Source organism: Cnephaeus nilssonii (assembly GCF_951640355.1).
Source record: "Cnephaeus nilssonii genome assembly, chromosome: 4".
Classification (NCBI taxonomy): Eukaryota; Metazoa; Chordata; class Mammalia; order Chiroptera; family Vespertilionidae; genus Cnephaeus; species Cnephaeus nilssonii.
The window spans coordinates 107,958,342-107,981,167 of record NC_137075.1 but is presented as its reverse complement, the minus strand read 5'-3'; the positions used below and the strand labels follow the sequence as shown (position 1 = coordinate 107,981,167).

Here is a 22,826-nt window from a genome sequence, read left to right as displayed (position 1 = left end):
GAGGCACAGGTGGGCGCAGCCTTTCAGCTGGCACAGGTGTGCTGCGGATGGGGCGCAGCCGCCTGGGGAGACGGTGCGCCTGGTTCCAGGCGAGCGGAGGCCGGGCTGCCTGCCGCTGAGGACAGGTGACGTGCCTCCAGAGCCGGGCAGCAGGACCCTCTGTTCAGGACCGCCCTGCGGGGCGTTTCCCCTCCGACACTGACGCTCCCGATCCTTGCAGACGGCGTGTTTCCGGGAGGAGCGCGACGTGCTGGTGAACGGGGACTGCCAGTGGATCACCACCCTGCACTACGCCTTCCAGGACGAGAATTACCTGGTACGTGGTCAGCCGCGGGTTCTGACGCCCTCGTGCGGTCACAAAACTGGAGATACCGACGACCGACCTTTAAATAGGGACCTGGCTCGATGACACTAGGGTTGGGCTTACGTCGTGGTCGGCAGGTGGGTTTTAAATAGACTGTTCGTACCTGTTCTTCTGATCACTGCGGGGCCTGGTTGTTTTGTCCTCTGGGTTTATTACATTTGAAGAAACGGGGGCTTTAAGCATGTCTGTTTTGGAGAAGAATCGGAAGCTGCTGTAGGGCTTTAAGAATTGGAAAGGCTCTTACTTGTGTGGACGGGGCAGCTCCTGATTCCTGGGCGCTGCCGTGGTTTTCTCGGGCCTGTCCCGTGACCCAGCGAGCTTGGCGTTCCCAGTTTTCATCACTTTCTAAGGGGGTGCCTGGGCACAGAGGCAGGGACTGCCGGGCGGGGCGGGCGCCCTGGCTCTGCAGACAGCGCAGGCCTGGCGCTCAGGGCTGTCCCCTCGGGAAGCCTCGCTCCCGCCTTGTCGCCGCCCCATGGACTCTCCAGCCCGTTTCCTGTTTCAATGGAGGTGAAGGAGGTTCCCGAGGCGGCACGGACCCAGAAGGACTCTGCGTGTCTGTCTGAGAAGTTTCCCTGCAAGCAGTGCAGCGTGCGGGCCTCTGAGCGCTAGGATGGCCCCTCTCGGAGCTGCTCGGGCGTTCCGGCCAGGAGCCATCTGGCGGTTGGAGGCGCCCAGGTAGAAGTGCAGCGGGAATTGGGGAGAGAAGGAAGGCGAGGGCTATGGCGCCTTCTAGGGCGTGAACACGCGGTGCTGCGCTCAGAGGCCAGGCAGGCGGCCCCTGCCACCCGCCAGCGGTGTCCTTAGGTGAGTCCCTGCCCCCTCCTCCCGACACACACTGGCAGGTGCACTGCAGGGGCTGGGGGAGCGGCAGACCTGGAAAGCTGGCCCCGTGCGCGGCCTGGCTGCTGCGAGGCGCCCGGGCACCCTGCACTGCTTCATGTGATTGTCGGCGTTTCGTAAAGACGAAGCCTGCTCCTGCAGAAGCTGAGGGTGTGGCCTGGCCGGCTTCCCTCGGAACCTGTGTCTGGGACCGGAAATAACTGGTCTAGTTCTTGGGAAAGATGCGGCCTCCTGCGCCTTGCAGTCCTTTCCCTCTGCCTGGGCCCCGCCTCGGCCACGCTGAGCCCGCGTTCTTTCCGGGTTCTGGCGGCATGGGAGCGGGAGGCGAGGCTGGGCGTGCTGCCGGCCCTCCTGCTGCTGGCTGGCTTTTAAATAGGTTTGTGTTGTTGTTTAGAGCGATAGGAAGAGGGGGAGAGACGGGTAGAAGCATCTATGAGAGAGAACCATGGATCGGCTGCCTCCTGCATGCCCCACACGGGATGGAGCCTGCAGCCCAGGCATGTGCCCTGATGGGGAATCGAACTGGTGACCTCTTGGTTCCTGGGTTGACGCTCAACCACTGAGCCACATCGCAGGGCATCCTGCTGCTTTCTTTGGGCCCAAAGACCCTGGCTGATCATGCACGTGCTCTCCCCTCACCCACGTGCCTCCACCAGCAGGTGCTGTGGTCTCTTCCTCGGTGTCTGCCTGTGTCTTCCTTCTGTCCACCCCTGCCCAGCCGTCGCCCTCGCCTCCTGCCTGGACCACATCCTGGCTTCCGAGCCCCTCCAGCCCCGCTCTTGCCCTTCCTCCCGGCCGTTCTTCACGGGCAGCCAGAGGACGCTCCAGCGTAAATCACGTTGCAGCTCCCGTGCGCGGGAGGCCCAGCTTAGCTCTCCTCGCCATGCTCCGGCCGTGCTCACATTGCCCGTTCCTGCAGTGGCGCCTCCGTTCTGCTCTTAGCCTCTTGGCACGCGTCCCTCTGTGTGGAACAGGCCGGCGGCTGCCTGTCACTCAGGCCTCACGCCTGCCCATGGGTCGTGTGCAGCAGTGCCCGCCATGCTCTGCCACGCCCTGGTTCTGCTTCTCCCCGTAACGCCAGTCCCTGGTTCATCGCCGTGCTTGCTGTGGGCTGGTCCCTCCACTCGATGCCAGCTCCACAGAGGGGTCCTGTCGCCTGGAGGGGTGCCAGCAAGCTGGTTATGGAGAGAGTGAGCGTGTGAACCTCCTTCCGGAGTCTTCTTGGTGGCAGGAATTGAGCCGGGGGCGGGGGAGACAGCACGATTCCTAGGGCTTCTGCCCTCCCAGCTCGCTGTGACTGGAAGGGGCAGTGCCGAGGGGCCAGCGGGAGGCCGGCCTGGGGCTGCCCTTGGGGAGGGGCGGGAGGGCCCAGGAAGGCTGCTCAGAGGAGGTGGCAGTGAGCTGAGTCTCAAGAGCTGAATTCCAAGCCAGGTGCGGGCTGTGGAGAGCGGGACCTCCAGGCCACTTCCTTCCTGCTGCGCCGAGCCTCGGGCTGCGTCGTGGTTCAGGTTGTGGGTTCTCGCTCCGTCACCTCCAGCTGGTGACTGGCCGCGCTTCCTCGTTGTGGCCGGGTCCATGCTCGTCCCGTGAGCCCGGTGACAGGAGGAGGGGTGAGTCCTGGGGCCTGCAGCGGTGCCCCTGAACTGCTGTGCTCAGGTTCTCAGTGAATGTCCGTGGCTGGTCTCCAGGCAGCGTGTCTCCTCCCTGTGGGTGTGTGAACTGCTCAGACCCGAGCGTCCATCTCTTACAAGGAAGCCGGCAGCAGGAAGGGGTCCTGGGAGGCCGGACCGGCAGCCCCTCCCGCAGTTCAGAGGCTCGGCAGCCATCCCGGCTCTGGCGGACGGCCTCGTCCGTCTGGGTCCCTTTGGCGGGTGGGGTGCCCCATGGGGTCTCCACAGCCCAGCCCCGTCACCCCAGCCTTCCCAGTGCAGGAGGTGAGCGCTGAGCGGGTCTGGCTCATCGGGGCCAGGCAGGCACACGCCCAGTTGCTCTGATTTCTACTCAAGCAGTCGATTTTCTGGTTCTTCCACAGGGTGAACCCCAAGTACTTAGCTCTTAGTTTGTCCGTCATCCCCCTGTCTTTCCTCATAAGAGCTGTGGTTTTCTGTGATTTTAGCTGGTTCCCCTTTCCTCTGGCCCAAGTGTGCTCTTTCTGTGCCGTGAGGGCCTGGGGATGGCTCTGACCCTGGACGTGGTGCCCATCGCGGTGCTCCCGTGGGGCCGCTGGCTCTCAACCCCGTGGGTCCCGTGGAGCGTCTGCGGGAGCTGTTCCCTGCCAGGAACATGGCGTACGTGACCGCGGGGTTGTGATCGGCGGTGCGTGTGCTGGGGGCGGGTCCCGGACCCTGTCCATCACTCTAGGGTCGCGGCTTCTGCGGTGAAGTTGGGCCTTTGCTCGTCAGGCGCAGTGCTGACTGGACGCCGTGTTCTGTCCCCTTCCCGATCGCAGTATTTGGTCATGGACTACTACGTGGGTGGTGACCTGCTGACCCTGCTCAGTAAGTTTGAAGACAAGCTCCCCGAGGACATGGCGCGGTTCTACATCGGGGAGATGGTGCTGGCCATCGATTCCATCCACCAGCTCCACTACGTGCACAGGTAACCCTCCACGTCATGGACACCACAGTCCTTGAGGTGATCCCCCTTCGGGGTCCCTGAGGCCTCGACCCCGTTCCAGGGTGTTCAGCCTGGTCACGCATTTGGTGCTCACGTTGAGGGCCCGGCGCTGGCACCAGAGGTCCTGGCGTCACTGACGGGAGAGCTCATGTCAGGCAGCCGCCTGTCCTCCGTCAGCTGACCTGGCCCCCTCACCCCTGTGCCCAGAGCTCATGCGGGGTCCCCAAAGCTCATGCGGTGTCTCCTCTCTCTCAGCTCCACTTCACTGTCATGCCGACCCCACCGGGCCCTTGGCCTCGAGCCCCGCAAAGCCTCGCAAAGGGACGCGGGGGTGGGAGGGGTGGAGGGCCGTGAGAGGGCTTGTTGGTGGCGAGGTGGCCGTTTGTCCGTCCCTGAGGAAGCCGCTCACTGCCCCGCAGAGCCTGGCGTGGCGCCCCTCCGGCTCTCAGTGCTGCGGGACGTGCTGTGCTCCTTGTGCTCAACACCCCCCTTCGCTTTCATTTTATTGTGTCTTTAATTTTTAATTTCTTTACATTTTAATATGTTTTTATTGATTTCAGAGAGGAATGGAGCAGGAGAGAGAGAGAGAAACATCAATGATGAGAGAGAATCATGGATCGGCTGCCTCCTGCACGCCTCCTACTGGGGATTGAGCCTGCAATCCGGGCATGTGCCCTTGACTGGAATCGAACCCGGGACCCTTCAGTCCATAGGCCGACGCTCCATCCACTGAGCCAAACCAGCTAGGACTGCTTTTATTTTTTGTTAATCCTCACCTGAGGGTGTTTTTTCCATTGGTTTTCAGAGAGACACATCAAGTGGTTGCCTCCTGCACACGCCCTGACTGGGGCCAGGAATCAAGCCCGTGACCCTTCGGTTTGAGGGTGGACACTAACCACTGGGCACACTGGGCAGGGCCCTCCTTTGCTTTCAAAGCTTGTGTTCCCTTTTCATGCTGTCGGCCATAGAAGCTTATTCTGTCAGAAACGGGGGCAGGTGCTCAGAGTCCGCCCCCTCCCTGCCGTGATGGCGGTACACAGACAGCAGGTGCGAGCGCCGGTTAGAGGGGCAGCGGGCTGCTCTGTCCCCAGGCAGGTCACCCCGTGCTCCCGACCTTCACCTGTGAGTACAGTTTGGGGGCTCCTGGAGGTTTTTAGCCCGCACTGGTTGGCCACCTGACCCCTCCACGCACCCCTCTCTGCCCCTCACCGCTTTCTGTCCTTCCTGTTCCTTGGCGGCCCCCACCGGTGGGCTGTGCCCTGGGCCTGATGCGCAGGGGGGAGGTGTGGCCTGCTGCGCCCCGCCTGGCCAGTCCCCGCAGGAGAGACTCGCCCAGGCGGCCCCAGCTCGCCCGCCGCTAGTGGGGCTCGGACCTTCTAGTGCGCGTGGGGTGCTCACGTGTCTTTGTCTCACCAACAGGGACATCAAACCCGACAACGTCCTCCTGGACGTGAATGGGCACATCCGCCTGGCCGACTTCGGGTCGTGTTTGAAGATGAACGATGATGGGACTGTAGGTATCTCTTTTCAGTCCTCGCACGGTAACGTGCATTGAAATTGCTTTTTAGAGAAAGGGGCAGGGAGAGCGAGAGAAGCGATGTCTGAAAGGGGCGCGGATTTCCTTTCCCACCCACACTGCACTCCCGTCAGTGTGGACACGCACCGAGCGCCGCCCGACACCCGTCTGCCAGCTGGCCGCGGCGGGCTCCTGAAGCCGCAGGTGGGCGAGTGGCCCGGGCCCGGGGCGGAGCCAGAGCGCCCTCCTGATTCCCGCCGCCTGGCTCTGGGGCTGCTGTGTCCAGCTCTCTTCCGGGCAGGCCTTCCTCGGGCTTGCAGGCCCCGCCCTCCCAGTGACAGCTGCCCTCACTGCCCGCAGAGGCGGCACCATGCCCAGCCCACCCTGCCCAGGGCCCAGGGACTGTCCTGCCCTTTCTGGGGCCTTAGCCGCTGGTTCCCTGGCGGGATGTCTGAGCACCCAGCCAGCACCTGGACCTGCCTCCAGACGGTCCCGCTGGGAGACCGAAGGGCAGGCTGTGATGGGCAGCCTCACCCCACGGCAGGTTAGGAATGCTCTGCTTAGAGCCCGTTTCACAAGCGCCCGGGCTCTCTGATGTGGACGCCCGAGAAGGGCTGGCTTGGACACACCTGGTCCGACCATAGTGAGCGGCGACAGAGCCCGTGGGAAGTGGCGCCCCCTTGGGCTGCGACGCCCTGGGGCTGTGGAGGTTTGGGCATTGAGACCGACGAGCAGGAGCCCCTGGTGATTGCCCTGCGTGTGGCAAGGGAGCACCCACTTGCTTGCATTTTGAAACCCAGGCGTTTCTGAGCAAGGAACTTGACACTAGCGACGTCCCAGGTCCCCTGAGCACACCTCTCTCCCCAGGTGCGGTCGTCAGTGGCCGTGGGCACGCCGGACTACATCTCGCCGGAGATCCTGCAGGCCATGGAGGACGGCATGGGCAAGTACGGCCCCGAGTGCGACTGGTGGTCGCTGGGCGTCTGCATGTACGAAATGCTGTACGGGGAGACGCCCTTCTACGCGGAGTCGCTTGTGGAGACCTACGGGAAGATCATGAACCACGAAGTAAGCGTGCCCTCCACGTCCCGGTCCGTGCCGCGGCCCAGCGCAGCCGCGGGCTCAGCTTGGACGCTGTGGGGTCGTTGGGGAAGAGGCGGGGGGTGGCACTGGGGGGCGGGCGGGAGCGGGGAGATTCAGGAGAGGGTAGCGGTGTGACACAGCAGGTGCAGGCGGGGCTTCAAGGATGGTCCGCGTTCTGGGGGCGGGGCTGGTGTTTGTCAGGTCAGAATCCCTGCAGCACACGGTGCGGCGCGTGGTGGCCGTGGGCCGTGTCACTGCGACCCCAGCGGGGAGGACCGGGCAGCCCGACGGGGGTCTCGTTCACCACGCAGATCAGCACGGATCCAGTCCGTTTCCCAGAAACAGTCACTTCCCACGGAGGGTCTCTGGTCCCTTCTTCACCCTTCGCTCCCTCCCTGGCTCCTCTCCGCTCCCAGCCTTGCCTTCTCTCGGTTTCCTTCGTTTGCTTGTTTTTATTTTCTTTTCCGTCTAATGTTCTTGTCATCTGTTATTTTTCTTTATGCTTTTTACTCAAATATTTCTTTCTTTTAAAAAAATTTATTGCTTTTTTACAGAGAGGAAGGGAGAGGGATAGAGAGTTAGAAACATGGATCAGCTGCCTCCTGCACACCCCCTACTGGGGATGTGCCCACAACCAAGGTACATGCCCTTGACCGGAATCGAACCTGGGACCCTTCAGTCCGCAGGCGGATGCTCTATCCACTGAGCCAAACCGGTCAGGGCTCAAATATTTCTTTCTAATACCCATTTCACCCTCTGTGCTCTCACTCACTCACCTGCTCACACGCTCACATGATCACACATTCTCGAGACGGCTCCCGGGGGCTGGTCTGTAGGGAGCACGTGAACACTCATGTGGGGAGCAGTCTTCTGATGACTCAAAGCAAGGGGTCCTTTTAACAAACACTTTCCTCAAAGGAGAAACTCCTTTCCACTGTGAACTAGCTTATGCCTACTATACGGCCTTCAGACGATGCCACGCACACAGGGTGGTGACAGCCACCACCCGCTTCTCAGTGTGGGCGCAGTGCCGTGGGCTCTGTGTGTCCCAGGTGTGTGGTCCTCACAGCAGCCGGGGACTGGCTGTTGTCCCTTTTCATGAGCCACAGGTGACCCGAGACAGCGGTGGTGGCTGGCACGCCGGCCCCTGTGAGAAGGGGAAGGCCGCAGGGGTGGCCCGGTGCCCTCTGGCAGGCCTGCGCTGTCCCCCCACGTGCATGAACGTTCACCACTGTTCCACTTCCAGGAGGGTGTTGGCACGCCTGCCCCGATAAAGCCGGCAGGCCACGCTCTCCTCCCGTGAGCTCGCTCGTTAGCGGCCGTCTGCGCCGAGTCGCGGCCTGATGCACGCTCTGCCGTGGTCCTGCTTGCCTCCTGCGGCGTCTGCGCCGCCTCCCGAGCGCCCTCATCACGCACCCCTTACCCCCACCCAGGAGCGGTTCCAGTTCCCGTCCCACGTCACAGATGTGTCCGAGGAGGCGAAGGACCTCATGCAGAGGCTGATCTGCAGCAGGGAGCGCCGGCTGGGCCAGAACGGGATCGAGGACTTCAAAAAGCACCCCTTCTTCCAAGGGCTCGACTGGGAGAACATACGGAGCCTGGAAGCACCTTACATTCCCGACGTGAGCAGTCCTTCCGACACGTCCAACTTCGACGTGGACGACGACGTGCTGAGGAACATTGTGAGTGTGGGCTCTGCCGGGCGTGTGCAGTGGTCTGCTTGCTAGGGGCGGGTCACTCAGGGCGGGGCTCGCAGGTCCATGGGGGGGGGGGGCTCGCAGGTCCATGGGGGGGGGCTCGCAGGTCCATAGAGGGGGGGGCTCGCAGGTCCATAGAGGAGGGGGGGCTTGCAGGTCCATAGGGGGGGGGGCTCGCAGGTCCATAGGTGGGCGACGCAGGGCTGCGTGTCCAGACAGAAGTTGTGCAGCTGCGCTGGTGTCTCAAGGACAGCGCCTTCTAGCTTGGGCCTTGTCCCTTTTTAAAAATAATGCATTGCAGTTGGTGTGAAAGAGAGTTAAATGGCTGTTTTGTCTTGGAATTTATCAGAAAACTCTTGCCTTGGCTTTTAAGGTGTTTTGTACCTTTTCAAAGCAGTGTCGCCTCCATTGTCATATTAGAGCGTCACCTGAGGCCCTTGGCCTCTTCCAGCCTAAAGCCCCCGCAGCCTCTGGCCCCCGCCCCTCCACCACCCCGACCCTGGGGCACGGGCCGCGTGTCTGCTTCTCAGCAGCACCTGGGCCCCAGGCTGACGTCCAGGTCAGGTCCTGCCCTGGGACCCTCCGGGTCTGAGCGGGTCGACAGGCGGGTTCTGCTCACGCTGCACCATCAGTTTGGTCTCATCAAGCCCGGCCTTTGCTCTCGGTCCGCACTCGTGTCCTGTTTGGGGACAGTAGCAGTTTAACCAAGAAAAGGAAGAGTTCGGTTGCTCCTTAATTTACCAGTCAGAGCTGCCTTCAGAGCACAGCGAGGACAGAGGCACCGTCACTGCTGAGGGTCTCCGGGCTCGCACCGCAGCTCCCAGCTGGGTCGTCGCTGCGGTTTCATTTTGAATAAAGAAGCGTTGTCAGGCTGAAGGTAGAGTTGTAACTAGTGCTCACCTAGGAGAGCCTGCCTTTGGGCCCAGACCTCCACTCTGCCCCCGGCCTGATTCAGGCCAACAGCTGCAGCCTCTGCCCCATGTCCCTGGGCGGCCTGTCCCCTCTGCTCAGGGTCATGTTGAACAAGATGCCGTGGCTTTAAAAAGTGGAAGTAACTGGCCTGGTTCGAGTTTGGCCTGTGCCATTACCACCATCAAAAGCAGTGTGTCTACCCTCCTAACTGTGTGGTACGTCAGACGAGCCAGGAACGAGAAGTGGCCCTGCCAGTGCCCAGCCCGTGCAGGGGGCCCCAGGAGTCTCCCTGGCAGGCCGCGTCCTCCCCCCACTGCACCTGCGTGCTCCCCTTCCCAGTGAGCACGCTCTCCTGTGCCGAGCGCGCTCTCACGGTGCCACACGTGCTCTCACGGTGCCACACGTGCTCTCACGGTGCCACATGTGCTCTCACGGTGCCACACGTGCTCTCACGGTGCCACATGTGCTCTCACGGTGCCACACGTGCTCTCACGGTGTCATACGTGCTCTCACGGTGCCATACGTGCTCTCATGCAGGAGATGCTGCCTCCTGGCTCTCACACGGGTTTCTCCGGGCTGCACTTGCCGTTCATCGGTTTCACGTTCACCACGGAAAGGTACGTCTGGTTCTGTCGTTCCCTGTTGAGGCTCTGCTCTGCGCAGTGCGTGTGTTGGGGCGCCGGGCGCCCCCTTAGGGAAGGCATGGGGGGTATGTCCTTTGAAAATGCGCCCCTGGTCACTGCATGAGGTGACGCAGCAGGTCAGACTCTTCCTACGAACCTGGGAGGAAGTAACTTGGGCTTTGTGGTCTGTGTCGTGTATTCTTCATCCTCCTTAGCAGCCCTTTAACGACGTAAACACCTCCTTGGTGCAATGGGTGGGGGTGGGGGTGGGGGTGGGGTGGCCTCAGGCCGCCGACTGCTGACCTGACCTGGAGGCCACAGCATGGTGCCATGCGGTCCAGTGGCGCCTCGGCGGCAGCCACACGCTCGGCCCAGAGCCATCTTTCGTTAGGACACTCCGGCCTTTCGGGGATCGGCCGGAGCCCAGCTTCCCTTAGCGGGCCGGAGCACACTCCCTGCAGAGCGAGAGCCACGCCACGTGGGCCTCCAGCCCCGCGCCAGTGCCACCGCAGGTGTTTCTGTGGGTGTCTGTCTCGAACGGGCCTCTCGAAAGTCATGTCTGCCTCCCTCCGAGGAGGACACTGGGGCAAGAGGAGCGGGGTTAGGGCGGCGGCAGTCAGCTGAGCTGCCACGGGGTCTGCAGGAAGCTCACGGCTCGGCTCCGGGTGGCTCCTGTGAGCGCTCAGGAGAGGCGGCTCTCTGGCGCGGTGCTCGCAGCGCGCTAAACAGCAGCTGAGCGCCAGAGGCGGCTGCTGCCTCCCGCCCTCACGGGTGGCCCAGGAGGGGGCGTGTTGCCTCCTGTCTGTCCGAGGTGCAGGGCTCGCCGTCTGCCAGGTGCCCCCAGCTCACCAGGTGCCGGTCAAGCCTGTAGTCTCGGGTTCAGAGGCTGTGGTTTGGGGGGTTGGCCCAGGACCTTCTCCCGGAATAGACCCCATAGAGTGGGACGCACACCCCCCTGGGGCACACCCCCCCCAGGACGCACCCCCCCCCATGCACGGGATGCACACACCCATAGGATGCACACACCCCATGCACACACACCCCGGGACATACACCCCCCCAGGACACACACACCCCCGGGATGCACACCCCCCTGGGACACACCCCCAGGACGCACACACCCCCACGCATGGGACGCACACACCCCGGGACACACACAGCCCCCACGCACGGGATGTACACACACCCCGTGACGCACACTCCCGGGGCGCACACCCCCCATGCACACACACCCCGGGACATACACCCTCCCAGGACGCACACATCCCCGGGATGCACACCCTCCTGGGACTCACACACCCCCAGGACACACACACACACACACCCCCTAGGACGCACACACCCCAGGGACGCAGGGCACCCCCCGGCCACCGGGCCACTTAGAGAAACCCTGCTAGGCCCTTCTGTCGGCATATCCGTGCTGGTGCCTACTGCACTCGGTGCAGGACTCACCGTCACACAAAGGCAGGAGGTAAGATGGGAGAGTCTGGGAAGGGGGCTCTGAGTGAGAGCGCCTCCTGCCTTCGTCTGCGCCGGTCAGCTGTCCACAGTGACCGCTTAGTGGTGCTGGTCAGCCTCTGGAATGGAAGGAACCCTCAGGCCGCACGGGGCTCGGGCCCCAGGGGCTGAAGGAACTGTCCCTAGTTAGTGGCAGAGCCAGGAAGCCCTTGGTGGCTTGTGCTGCTCTGGCCGCGCCGCTGTCCTCCGGCGCCGCCCGGTGACACCTGTGCGCAGCCGGCGAGGCCTCACGGGCCAGCTCCGCACTTGCCCTGCGTGTGAGCGGTGGCTCAGGAATGGCGCTTCGCTCCTTTGCAGACGGACTCTGGCTCCGAGGCTGTCCCGGGGCCATTGTCACCCAGTTCCTGCTGAGGAGGACTCTTGTCTGACTGGCTCCCTGAACAATGAGTCTTTTCACAGGTGTCTGTGTTTGCCTCCCGCCCCAGGGAGGCTTTGAATGCTGACGAGGCCCGTGGGGCTCAGTGGTGAGGCCGGTGCTTTGTTTGCAGCTGCTTTTCTGACCGAGGCTCTCTGAAGAGCATGATGCAGTCCAGCACCTTCACCAAGGACGAGGGCGTGCAGCGGGACCTGGAGAGCAGCCTGCAGGCGGAGGCCTACGAGCGCAGGATCCGGAGGCTGGAGCAGGAGAAGCTGGAGCTGAGCAGGAAGCTGCAAGGTGAGGGCCGGCTCCTGTGGCTGCGGGGGCGCACCAGGGCCGCGCTCACGCCTGTGTCCCCCCTCCAGAGTCCACGCAGACCGTGCAGTCCCTCCACGGCTCGGCTCGGGGCCTGGGCACTGCGGCGCGAGATAAAGAGGTGAAAAGGCTGACGGAGGAGATCGAGCGCCTGAAGAATAAAATGGCAGGTACGCTTACGGTCGGACCGCGTAGTCTCCGCTCTCAGGGCGTTGTCTCCGCACAGAGAACTTCGGAGCCTTTTCTCGCGGCGCGGAAGCAGGGACAGCCTCCGCGGCAGCACGCCGGTCAGGGCCACACTTTGTCCGTTCATTGAAGCCCGGCCCCAGGTGCTGAGCGCTCATGCTTCCGTAGCTCCAGCCAGAGTCGGCTCCTGCTGGTCCCCGGACCCGGAGCCTGTTGCCCTCCCGGCCCTGGCTCCTCTGGGCTCAGACCACGCCGGCCTCTCCGGCTGCAGCGAGCTGCCCTCCAGTCCTCGTGCTGGATCTGCTGCCCGTCCGTCTTCTGGTTCCTAGGTTATCAGCTCCCTACAGGCTCAAGTCACTTCTCAGTCTTAACCCTTGACCTGATGGGTTGGCGCTGACGCTGACGCATCGCCAGGCAGACCCGAGGCGGGCAGCTTCTCCCCGGTTCTGTCTGGCACCCACGCCCCCACCCGCAGAGGCTCCGTGGAGTCTGCTCTCGGCGAAGCTGTTGCCCCGGGGCTACACTGCCCGCTGCACAGGGCAGCGAGGGTGCGGCAGGAGGGTGCGGGTGGCTGCGGGGCCTGCCGTGGTGGGCAGTCCGGAGGCCTCTGCCTGAGAGCGGCGGTCATTCGGGCTGGAATCGAGAGGAGCTTCCGCGTGGGAGGGAACACGGTTGGTTCTCTCCGTTGCTCAGACTCCGGCAGGCTCGAGCGACAGCTGGAGGACGCGGTGGCGCTCCGCTCGGAGCAGGAGGGGTCGGCGCTGCGGCTGAAAGGCCTGGAGAAGCAGTACCGCGTGGCACGGCAGGAGAAGGAGGACTTCCACAAGGTAGCAGGCGGCCGCCGCGCAGAGGGGACCGTGCGGGCTGGTCTGTGTGCTCCGTGTGCAGCCCCGCTGGGGGCCCCCCTGCTTCCAGAAGGGGCGCTTGGCCGCCACAGGGCTGTGCAGGGGAGGCCACTTGCTGACATTGGGGTGTCTCCCCCAGACTCCTCTACAGTTTGACTTCTCAGTAAACCCGTTGCTGTGTGTTCACTCGGGACTGAGCTTTCTAAAAAGGCTCATTTAAGCACTCAGGTCAGTGGACCTGCGCTTGGGGTCTGCTCTCTCAGATGTGGGGTTTCAAACCCAGGCTGACGGTGGCTCACGTGGTGTCACAGCACCTGCAGTGCGTGGTCTGGTGTGTGCTGGGGGTGCCCTGCTGCTCCCCGTGTCAGAAAGCCGCTCTGAGCCCACGGGGCCTGGTGCGGGCGCTCCCCTCCCCGCGCGGGAGCCACCCCCAACCTGTTCGAGTCCCGCTCCTTCCAGCCTCGGGCCAGCGGTGCCACAGGGACCAGCTGCAGGGAGGTGAGGTCAGTGCAGCCAGCTCCCCTCAGATCCAGGAAAGGGCCAGCTGCCCGCACTGCTCACAGTTCCTTACTCTGCGCGGAGTCAGCCTTCCCGGGTGTAATGTGCCCTTTCCAGTTCTACGGTCTGGGTAGTGGGGACTCTGGTTACTTAACATTCACCAGCGTTTACCCTCGACCACCTTTGTGATTGTGGGCGGCACAGAGGCGGCCGCCGGGGCGGGGTGTGGAGCGTCGTTCCCCGGGCTGGGTGGGTCTGTCTGGATGGGGGCTCAGCCCGAGCTCAGGTGCACGTCCAGGCTGCACACAGCCGAGCTGGGGCAGAGGGGCTGTGCCTGGCCGGCGAGCCTCGGACTGCGCTGTCCCTGAGCTCCCAGCCTTCGCACCTGCGACAGCGGCATCCAGAGGGTCATTCTTTCTGTTCAGCAACTGGTTGAAGCGTCAGAGCGCTTGAAGTCCCAGGCCCGAGAGCTGAAAGACGCCCACCAGCAGCGGAAGCTGGCCCTGCAGGAGTTCTCGGAGCTCAGCGAGCGCGTGGCAGAGCTGCGCGCTCAGAAGCAGAAGGTGTCCCGGCAGCTCCGCGACAAGGAGGAGGAGGTGGAGGCCGCCATGCAGAGGGTGGACTCCATGCGGCAGGAGGTCCGCAAATCCGAGAGGCTCAGGAAGGAGGTAGGGGCCTGGGCGCGGGCTGCACTAGTGGGCTTTCGTGTGACCCTAGCAAACCTCCAGAAGCTGGCGCGGCACAGCGACGAGAGTGGCCCGTGCACTCGGGTGAAGCCGAGTGAGTGGGTCTGGCAAGCGATGGCTCCGTGGTTCTCAGTAAGAGACGCCTGCAGTGCTGGTGTTTAACATTCCCTGTGGAAGCTAAGGGAGGTTTCACGCCCAACAAAGGTGACACGCACATGCCGCGATGGGATGCAGCGGGGCTTCCGGGATGCACCCCCCATCCCCCCCTCGGCGTCCGTGCAGCAGCCAGGAGCGGGCGGGGCTCGGCCGCGGTCCTCACGCTGGCAGGCCAGTGGCGCCTGGAGAGCTCGTCTGTGTGGCTTGTGGCTCTTCACGTTCACCACGTTAGACGTGAAAAGTGACACTTTTTTCATTATAACAGTAAACCCGTTACAAGTGAGCATAAATAGTGTTTTAATTATTTTCCCAAAAATGTAGGGAGAAGAGTGGCAATTTTTGTACTTTTCTTAAGTAACTGGCTGAACAGAAAACGCCTCTGTGTCCACCTGTTTTGTGTTCTGTGCGGTGTGCACTGTCCGGGCGTGGACTGGGGGGGGGGGGCGCGCGGAGCAAAGGGAGGCCTTGCAGACCCTGGAGAGAACCGCGGCCTCGGTGTCCCCGCGGCCTGCCGTCCGTGGGGTGTGCTGAGCCCGGGACGTGGCTCAGGCCCTTCACCCTCTGCCCCAGAAGCCTGCGGGCTGTTTTTTAATGTTGGCGCTGTCACAGCTGCCCCCCCTTCCCCCGTCTGCTCCCCTTCACCACCCAGTCCCCCCTTCCCACTATAGTCTGTGTCCCTGGGCGGTGCATATGCACATGTGTTCTTGGAGTCTTGCGCCTTAGACCACTCGGCCGTCCTGACACATTGGTACATAGGTTCATCCTGACACATTGGTACATATACGTTCATCCTGACACATTGGTACATATGTGTTCATCCTGACACATTGGTACATATGTGTCCATCCTGACACATTGGTACATATGTGTCCATCCTGACACATTGGTACATATACGTTCATCCTGGCACATTGGTACATATACGTTCATCCTGACACATTGGTACATATATGTTCATCCTGACACATTGGTACATATACGTCCATCCTGGCACATTGGTGCATATGTGTCCATCCTGACACATTGGTACACATATGTTCATCCTGACACATTGGTACATATATGTCCATCCTGGCACATTGGTACATATATGTCCATCCTGGCACATTGGTACATATATGTTCATCCTGACACATTGGTACATATACGTTCATCCTGGCACATTGGTACATATACGTTCATCCTGGCACATTGGTACATATACGTTCATCTTGGCACATTGGTACATATACATTCATCCTGACACATTGGTACATATATGTTCATCCTGACACATTGGTACATATATGTTCTCTGGTTAGTTTCTTTCAGTCCCCCACCCCCCCACCCCCCTGAGATCCGTCAGTCTGTTTTATGCAGCCAGGCCTCTGGTCCTATTTTGTTCATCAGTTTATTTTGTTCATTAGATTTCACATATGAGTGAGATCATGGGATACTTGTCTTTCTCTGACTGGCTTATTTCATGTAGCATGATACTCTCCAGGGCCTCCATGCTGTCTCAAAGGGTAAGAGGTCCTTCTTTTTTACAGCTGCCTAGTATTCCCTGGTGTAGATGGCCCACAGCTTTTTATCCACTCATCTGCTGATGGGAACTGGAGCTGTTTCCAGATCTCAGCTATTGCAAATTGTGCTGCTGTGAACATGGGGGTGCATCCATCGTCCTGATTGGTGTTGGGGGTTTCTTAGCATGTATTCCCAGCAGTGGGATCGCTGGGTCAAGTGGCAGTTCCGTCTGTAATGTTTGGAGGAAGCTCCACGCTGTTTTGCACTGAGGCTGCCCAGCCTGCAGCCCGTTGGCTGTTGGAGCCACTGTAACCGGGGAGCCTGCGCGCACCGCCGCTCGGAGGGAGGGGGTGAGGGGACGTGCTGTGTGGGCCCGCGGACCCGCTGGGAGCGGAAGTGCTCCATTTAAGAAGCGGATGCACGTCCTCCAGCATCAGAGAACTTGTTTTCACAAACAGTGCCTTTCTCGACGTTTCACGGCAAATTGTCCATTTACATTAGAGTTTAATGTTGACTTACTAACCAGACATTCCAGTCAAGCCCTGAGGCATGCTCCTCAGACTTGACCGAGTGATGGAACGTGGGGCAGAGTGAGGTGAGAGCTTGCAGGATTCTGCGTGCTGAGAGACCGTGTGGGCAGGGAGGGGTGGCGCGTGGAGACCGGGTGGGCAGGGAGGGGTGGCGCGTGGAGACCGGGTGGGCAGGGAGGGGTGGCGCGTGGAGACCGGGTGGGCAGGGAGGGGTGGCGCGTGGAGACCGGGTGGGCGGGGAGGGGTGGCGCGTGGAGGCCGGGTGGGCGGGGAGGGGTGGCGCGTGGAGGCTGGGTGGGCGGGGAGGGGTGGCGCGTGGAGGCCGGGTGGGCGGGGAGGGGTGCCGTGTGGAGGCCCGGTGGGCAGGGAGGGGTGGCGCGTGGAGGCCGGGTGGGCAGGGAGGGGTGCCGTGTGGAGGCCGGGTGGGCAGGGAGGGGTGGCGCGTGGAGACCGGGTGGGCAGGGAGGGGTGGCGCGTGCAGCTGGCTCGGTGCCTCTGAACCGCGCTTCTCTGTTTCGCAGCTGGAAGCTCGGCTCGAGGACGCCGTGGCCGAGGCCTCCAAGGAGCGCAAGCTTCGCGAGCACAGCGAGAGCTTCTCCAAGCAACTCGAAAGTGAGCTCGAGGCCCTCAAGGTAGAGCCCCCTGGGTCCCGCTCCCACCAGCAGCAGCTGTGACCCTCCCTCCCGATTGGGGACTCATCCCAGGAGCGTGCCTGTCGGCGGGAGGGCCACACTGCAGGCCCCGGCCATAGGGTGCCCTCGCGTCTCTCCAGTGGCTCTGGCAGCTGTGCCAGCCCGTCACCAGCACCTGTGCCTCGATACCTGGGTTTTGTTTCTTTTCTTTTCTTTTTATTGATATTTTTTTACAGAGAGGAAGGGAGAGGGATAGAGAGTTAGAAACATCGATGAGAGAGAAACATCGATCAGCTGCCTCCTACACACCTCCTACTGGGGATGTGCCCGCAACCAAGGCACATGCCCTTGACCGGAATCGAACCTGGGACCCTTGAGTCCGCAGGCCGACGCTCTATCCACTCAGCCACACCGGCCAGGGCTGACACCTGGGTTTCTAAACTCCTGGGCCCACTTCTGGGAAAGCTCCTTAAAGCCCAGTCCGCCACCGACATAGCGGGACAGGCTGGTCGTCCGTGGCCAGAGGCGGCGGCGAGGGACCGGGGGCAAGGCCTGGAGAGGGAAGAGGGCGGTGGGGAGGCTGGGCTCCTGGCTGACCTCGTGCAACCCCAGGGCCTCCGCCGGCCTAGCCGTGGGCTCCTGTCTGTGAATGGAGACACTGAGGCTTCTCTTCCCTCGAACCCCCTCCCGGCCCCTGGCGAATCCGCCACCTCTCCCCTGCATGTCCTCAAGGTGTCTGTGTCTCCCTCATCTTTGCCCCACCTGCCTGGCCAGTGCACCAAACCGCACTCCTCCCTCCCCCCAGTCTTTGTCACGTCCCCTGTGTGACTGTCCTGCGGTTCGCTGGTGTGTGTCAGTCATTGCCCCTCCGCTGCAGGAGAGCGGAGACGTCACGTGGCTGTAGCCACAGGGGCCTGACAGAGCCGGTCCTCAGAGGACTGAGCGGGAGTGCTGGGCAGAGGGAGACCCGGAAGCAGTGCAGTGTGACCCACAGTGACAGCCTCGGGCCCGACAGGTCTGCACATCCCTCCTGCAGGGCAGGTGCTGTCACCCCCAGCTGCCCTCCTGAGGAGGACCACCGACCGGGCTCAGCTGTGTCACAGGAGCAGCAGCTTCCAAGGGCCTGCCGGTGGGAGGGGACACAGCGTGACCCCGCGGGAGGGCAGGGAGGTGTGTGACTTACCTGAACCTTCATCTCCAGGGCAAGCAAGGGGGCCGGGGACCAGGTACCTCCTTAGAGCATCAGCAAGAGATTTCCAAAATCAAGTCTGAGCTGGAGAAGAAGGTCTTGTTCTACGAAGAGGAGCTGGTCAGACGCGAGGCCTCCCATGTGCTGGAGGTAAAAACTGTGAAGAAGGAGGTGCATGACTCCGAGAGCCACCAGCTGGCCCTGCAGAAGGAGATCTTGATGTTAAAAGACAAACTGGAGAAGTCAAAGCGAGAACGGTGAGTCCCCGGCTCCTCCGTGTGGAGGACGCGGGTTTGTGCGGCTGGGCGGGGTGGCCCAGGTGGCTCTGACCCTGCCCCTCCCACAGGCTCAGCGAGGTGGAGGAGGCAGTGGGCACCGTCAAAGACAAGTACGAGCGAGACCGAGCCGTGCTGTCCGAGGAGAACAAGAAGCTGGCCGCCGAAAAGGAGAGGGTAATGGGAGGCTCGGGATCGCTTCGGGAGGCGGGAACTTTCGGGATCTGGAAGTTTGTATTTAAGTGTTTTTATTTTTAAATGACGCAATGGTGATCTTTTAAATGGGATGTTTATATTTGGTTAAAAGCTGCTGATTATCTGAAATCACTGGCTCTTGATCCCATTTATGTTCAGATCTGCATTGAAATGTGACTGGAGTTAGATACAATCAAAAACCCACATCCTAAACCTCATAACGATTAAAGAAAACTCAAAATCTTCAAAAGAACTTGTGTTTGAATAATGCTAATGTCCTATTTGCAGGCGCCAACTAACCCGCTGTGTGGTGCAATTGTTTCCTTTCAGCTTTGCTCCTTCGTGGACAAACTCACAGCTCAGAATAGGCAACTGGAGGACGAGCTGCAGGACCTGGCAGCCAAGAAGGAGTCGGTGGCCCACTGGGAAGCTCAGATTGCCGAGATCATCCAGTGGTACGTTGGCCCGCCCAGAGGCGTGGCCAGGCTCAGGCACGCGGCTGGCCCAGGGTGCAGTTTCTCGGCTCCCATCTTCCTCTGTGACTGTCACGTGCACCTCCCGCTGTTTCTCTGATGCCCAGGCACAGCCCTCCGCTCTGCCCCCACAGCACTAAGGTCAGGTGGCCGTTCTGCCCAGTGCCACTGCGCTGAGCTAAAGGTGCAGAAGCAGCCACCAGGTCTCTGAGGTGTGGCTGAGGCTGTGCAGGGACACCTGTGACCGGAGGAGCGGGGATCTACCTAAGGCACCTTCTTTTTTTAAAAACATGCTTTTATTGATGTCAGAGAGGAAGGGAGAGGGAGAAAGAGAGAGAAACATCAATGATGAGAGAGTCATTGATCAGCTGCCTCTTGCAGGACCTACACTGGGGAATTGAACCTCGACCTCCTGGTTCATAGGTCGACGCTCAACCACTGAGCCACACCAGCCGGCCTAAGGGGCATTCTGTTGTCACGGGGACTGGTGTCCCGTGAGAGGATGCTGGGTCCCTGTGCCCTCAGGGAGGCGGGACCCATGCGTGCTCCTTGCTCCAGGCGCTCACAGACACATCCCCTCCCGCAGGGTCAGCGACGAGAAAGACGCGCGGGGTTACCTTCAAGCTCTGGCTTCGAAGATGACGGAAGAGCTCGAGACGTTGAGGAGCTCCAGCCTGGGGTCGAGAACACTGGTGGGTCGTGCCCGAAAGCTCACGTTTGTCACCAGGGAGTTCACGAGGGGCTTTCGCCGTGAGGTACCGCACACTGTTCCCTGGGGACAGCGGGTGAGGCGCACCAGCAGTGTGTTTGCTCCGGAGGACAGGTCCTTTCGTCCTCTCGCTCCGGTAGCCACGCTCTGTGGGCCCCTCAGAACAGGACGGCACCCTCGGGCCAGGCTCTCTGGGATGGGACCAGCCAGTGGTCTGTGTTTGCAGCGTCAGGAGTGTGGCGAGCTCAGGGCTGCATGGGTCCCCTCTCAGCCCAGTTCCCTCGTCTCCATTTTTCTGGGTCCCATTCACTCTTTAAAAACAAACAGGTTCTTTTGTGAGCGATACCGAGCGGTAAGAACAGAGGCTCAGTGAAAAGGGTTATTAGAACTCTAGTTGCGCCGCGTTTTCCTGGTTGGAAGGTACGTTTACCCAAAGGCACAGCGCCGGCAGGTGTGGTAACCGCTCCCCTCACGAGAACCAGACTCAGTCTGTGGGTGCGGAGGCTGAGCACGCAGCGGCCTCAGTGCGTGTCCGAGGGACTCCCCTCGTCCCCAGAGCCGGCCGTCTGTGAGAAACAGTGACAGCTCAGGTCTCTCGAAGAGAAGACCGCGGCCGCATCGGCCCCATGAGTGGAGACACCTTCGTGTTCGGTGTCCGCAGCCATTGGGACGGTCCGTGCGTGTCCCGTCTCGGCTCTCTGCCTGCGTGCGTGCACTGGCTCGTAGGAGCTGCGCTGACCAGCCTGTGCGCAGACCTCGTAGGAGGCGGAAGATGCCGTCACAGGTCCTTCTAGCACAACGGGCTTGGAGATTCTTGTGTAAAATACTATGTAGATGTTCCTATTGAAGGACAAGGTGGACGAGATTACGGTTCCTTTTCCCTGAGGGCATATTGTTCATTTACTGATTCTGGAGAAAAGCCGTCCAGGTCGGCCTTGTCTGGAGACACGGGTTTCAGTCACGTTCCCTCCACACCCGCTCTTCTCCGAGATGGCGGGGAGTGGAAGCCTCGCTGAGCCTGAACGTTGAAGAAGGAAGTGTCCAGGTGCCTCTGAGTCCCCTTGGCAGGCAGCGGGCAGGCCGGCCAGTGAGCAAGTGCTGCCCGGCTGCTTCCCCCGCTGCACTCATCCCCCGCCGTGCCCCGGCCCTCCTCTTCCTTTCTCTTAGCCCCGTGGTCGGCAAACTGCGGCTCGCGAGCCACATGCGGCTCTTTGGCCCCTGAGTGTGGCTCTTCCACAAAATACCACGGCCTGGGCGAGTCTGTTTTGAAGAAGTGGCATTAGAAGAAGTTTAAGTTTAAAAAATTTGGCTCTCAAAAGAAATTTCAATCGTTGTGCTGTTGATATTTGGCTCTGTGGACTAAGGAGTTTGCCGACCACTGTCTTAGTCTTCCTCTCAGGTAGGCATCGTCGATGAAGAATGACATCATTCCTACAATGAGGAAATAGCAGAATGTTTCAGTGTGACAAAATAAGATAACTGTGACCTTACAATGCAGCTTAGGTTTGTAAGAGTCTAGTGACCCAAATAGAAATTACTTGATAGCCCTAGGTCAGTGGTCGGCAAACTCCTCAGTCCACAGAGCCAAATATCAACAGGACAACGATTGAAATTTCTTTTGAGAGCCAAATTTTTAAAACTTAAACTTCTTCTAATGCCACTTCTTCAACATAGACTCGCCCAGGCTGTGGTATTTTGTGGAAGAGCCACACACTCAAGGGGCCAAAGAGCCGCATGTGGCTCGCGAGCCGTGGTTTGTCGACCACTGCTCTAGTTGGTTTGGCTCAGTGGATAGAGCGTCAGCCTGTGGACTGAAGGGTCCCAGGTTTGATTCCAGGTTAGGGTACATGCCCAGGTTGTGGGCTCGATTCCCCAGTAAGGGGCGTGCAGAAGGCAGCCGATCAATGATTCTCACCGTTGATATTACTCTCTCTCTCTTCTTCTCCCTCCCTCTTTGAAAAAAAAAATTACATTAGAGGATCCAGTTTCTTCTTTAAAAAAATTAGTGAATTTTTAGAAGACCTCTAAGAAAGAATAAAGGCCATAAAATATTGAAGATAAAATTGGCTGTGATGGACTTTGATAATATCTGAGAGTTAATTTTTCAATATGATAAAAGTTTAAGGCAAGACACTGAGGGGGAGTGGGGTAAGGGCATGTGCCAGGGGGTAGGGGAGGCCGGGCGAAGGTCAATGGGGAATAAAAAAGGAGACATATGTACTACTATTTGTAATACTTTAAACCAGTGATGGGCAACCTTTTGAGCTTGGTGTGTCAAACTTCGCCAAAAAACTGAGCATAACTCGGGTAGTGTGTCACTTTGAGGAAAAAACTAACTCCAAGACTCTAGTCGCAAATGTTTCATCCTCAGGAGCAGTAAATGTTTCATCCTCGGCATGTGGCCGCGTGTCATCAGAAATGGCTACGCGTGTCCGTGCTGACACGCGTGTCATAGGTTCGCCATCACTGCTTTAAACAATAAAGTAAATTTAAAATGTTAAAAAAGCTTAAGGCTAGGAAAAGATGAATTTGTCATTTGTTAGCGTTAATTTTGTAAAGTTAGTAGCTTAACGTGTGCTCTCACGTTTGAACCACCGCACACAGGACCCCCTGTGGAAGGTGCGCCGCAGTCAGAAGCTGGACATGTCCGCGCGGCTGGAGCTGCAGTCTGCGCTGGAGGCCGAGATCCGGGCCAAGCAGCTGGTTCAGGAGGAGCTGAGGAAGGCCAAGGACGCGAACCTCTCCTTTGAAAGGTGCTTGTCCTTCCGCGCGGGACCTGGGCCACCCCCCGAGCTGTTCCTGCGCCAGCCAGCACGCCTGCCGTCCCCTCGCAGATGGTGGGGCTGAGGTGCGGGCAGGTGTCCCCACTACACAAGTGCAGAGCCAGGATTTGATGGCAGGTCCCCCAGTGCTGGGCTGGCCTGCTCGCCTCCTCGCCAGATGTTAGCTGCAGCAGCTGGCTGCTCTGTCCCCCCACAAAAGCCTGGGAACCCCAAGACCCTGCGCTCAGGGAGGTGGTAGCCACCCTCTTGCCCGTTGGGGAAAGACACAGGTGTCCGGTCTGAGCCCCTGGGCTGGGTGTCCTCAGTGGGCATCGGGTGGTC

The 22,826-nt window shown here is 60.6% G+C and overlaps 1 protein-coding gene across 1 annotated transcript in view; it reads left to right on the top strand.

Moving 5' to 3' along the window:
- CDC42BPB (CDC42 binding protein kinase beta) overlaps nt 1–22,826 on the top strand; it is an 81,967-nt gene that overhangs the window by 40,793 nt on the left and 18,348 nt on the right. Inside the window, exons 4-19 of the mRNA XM_079769430.1 lie at nt 221–316; nt 3,657–3,805; nt 5,243–5,336; nt 6,207–6,407; nt 7,856–8,104; nt 9,569–9,648; nt 11,661–11,827; nt 11,896–12,015; nt 12,725–12,858; nt 13,800–14,042; nt 16,771–16,881; nt 18,083–18,327; nt 18,417–18,522; nt 18,871–18,995; nt 19,600–19,705; nt 22,327–22,475. Coding sequence (XP_079625556.1) covers nt 221–316; nt 3,657–3,805; nt 5,243–5,336; nt 6,207–6,407; nt 7,856–8,104; nt 9,569–9,648; nt 11,661–11,827; nt 11,896–12,015; nt 12,725–12,858; nt 13,800–14,042; nt 16,771–16,881; nt 18,083–18,327; nt 18,417–18,522; nt 18,871–18,995; nt 19,600–19,705; nt 22,327–22,475 — 2,375 coding nt within the window. The remainder of the gene's footprint in view (nt 1–220; nt 317–3,656; nt 3,806–5,242; nt 5,337–6,206; nt 6,408–7,855; nt 8,105–9,568; nt 9,649–11,660; nt 11,828–11,895; nt 12,016–12,724; nt 12,859–13,799; nt 14,043–16,770; nt 16,882–18,082; nt 18,328–18,416; nt 18,523–18,870; nt 18,996–19,599; nt 19,706–22,326; nt 22,476–22,826) is intronic.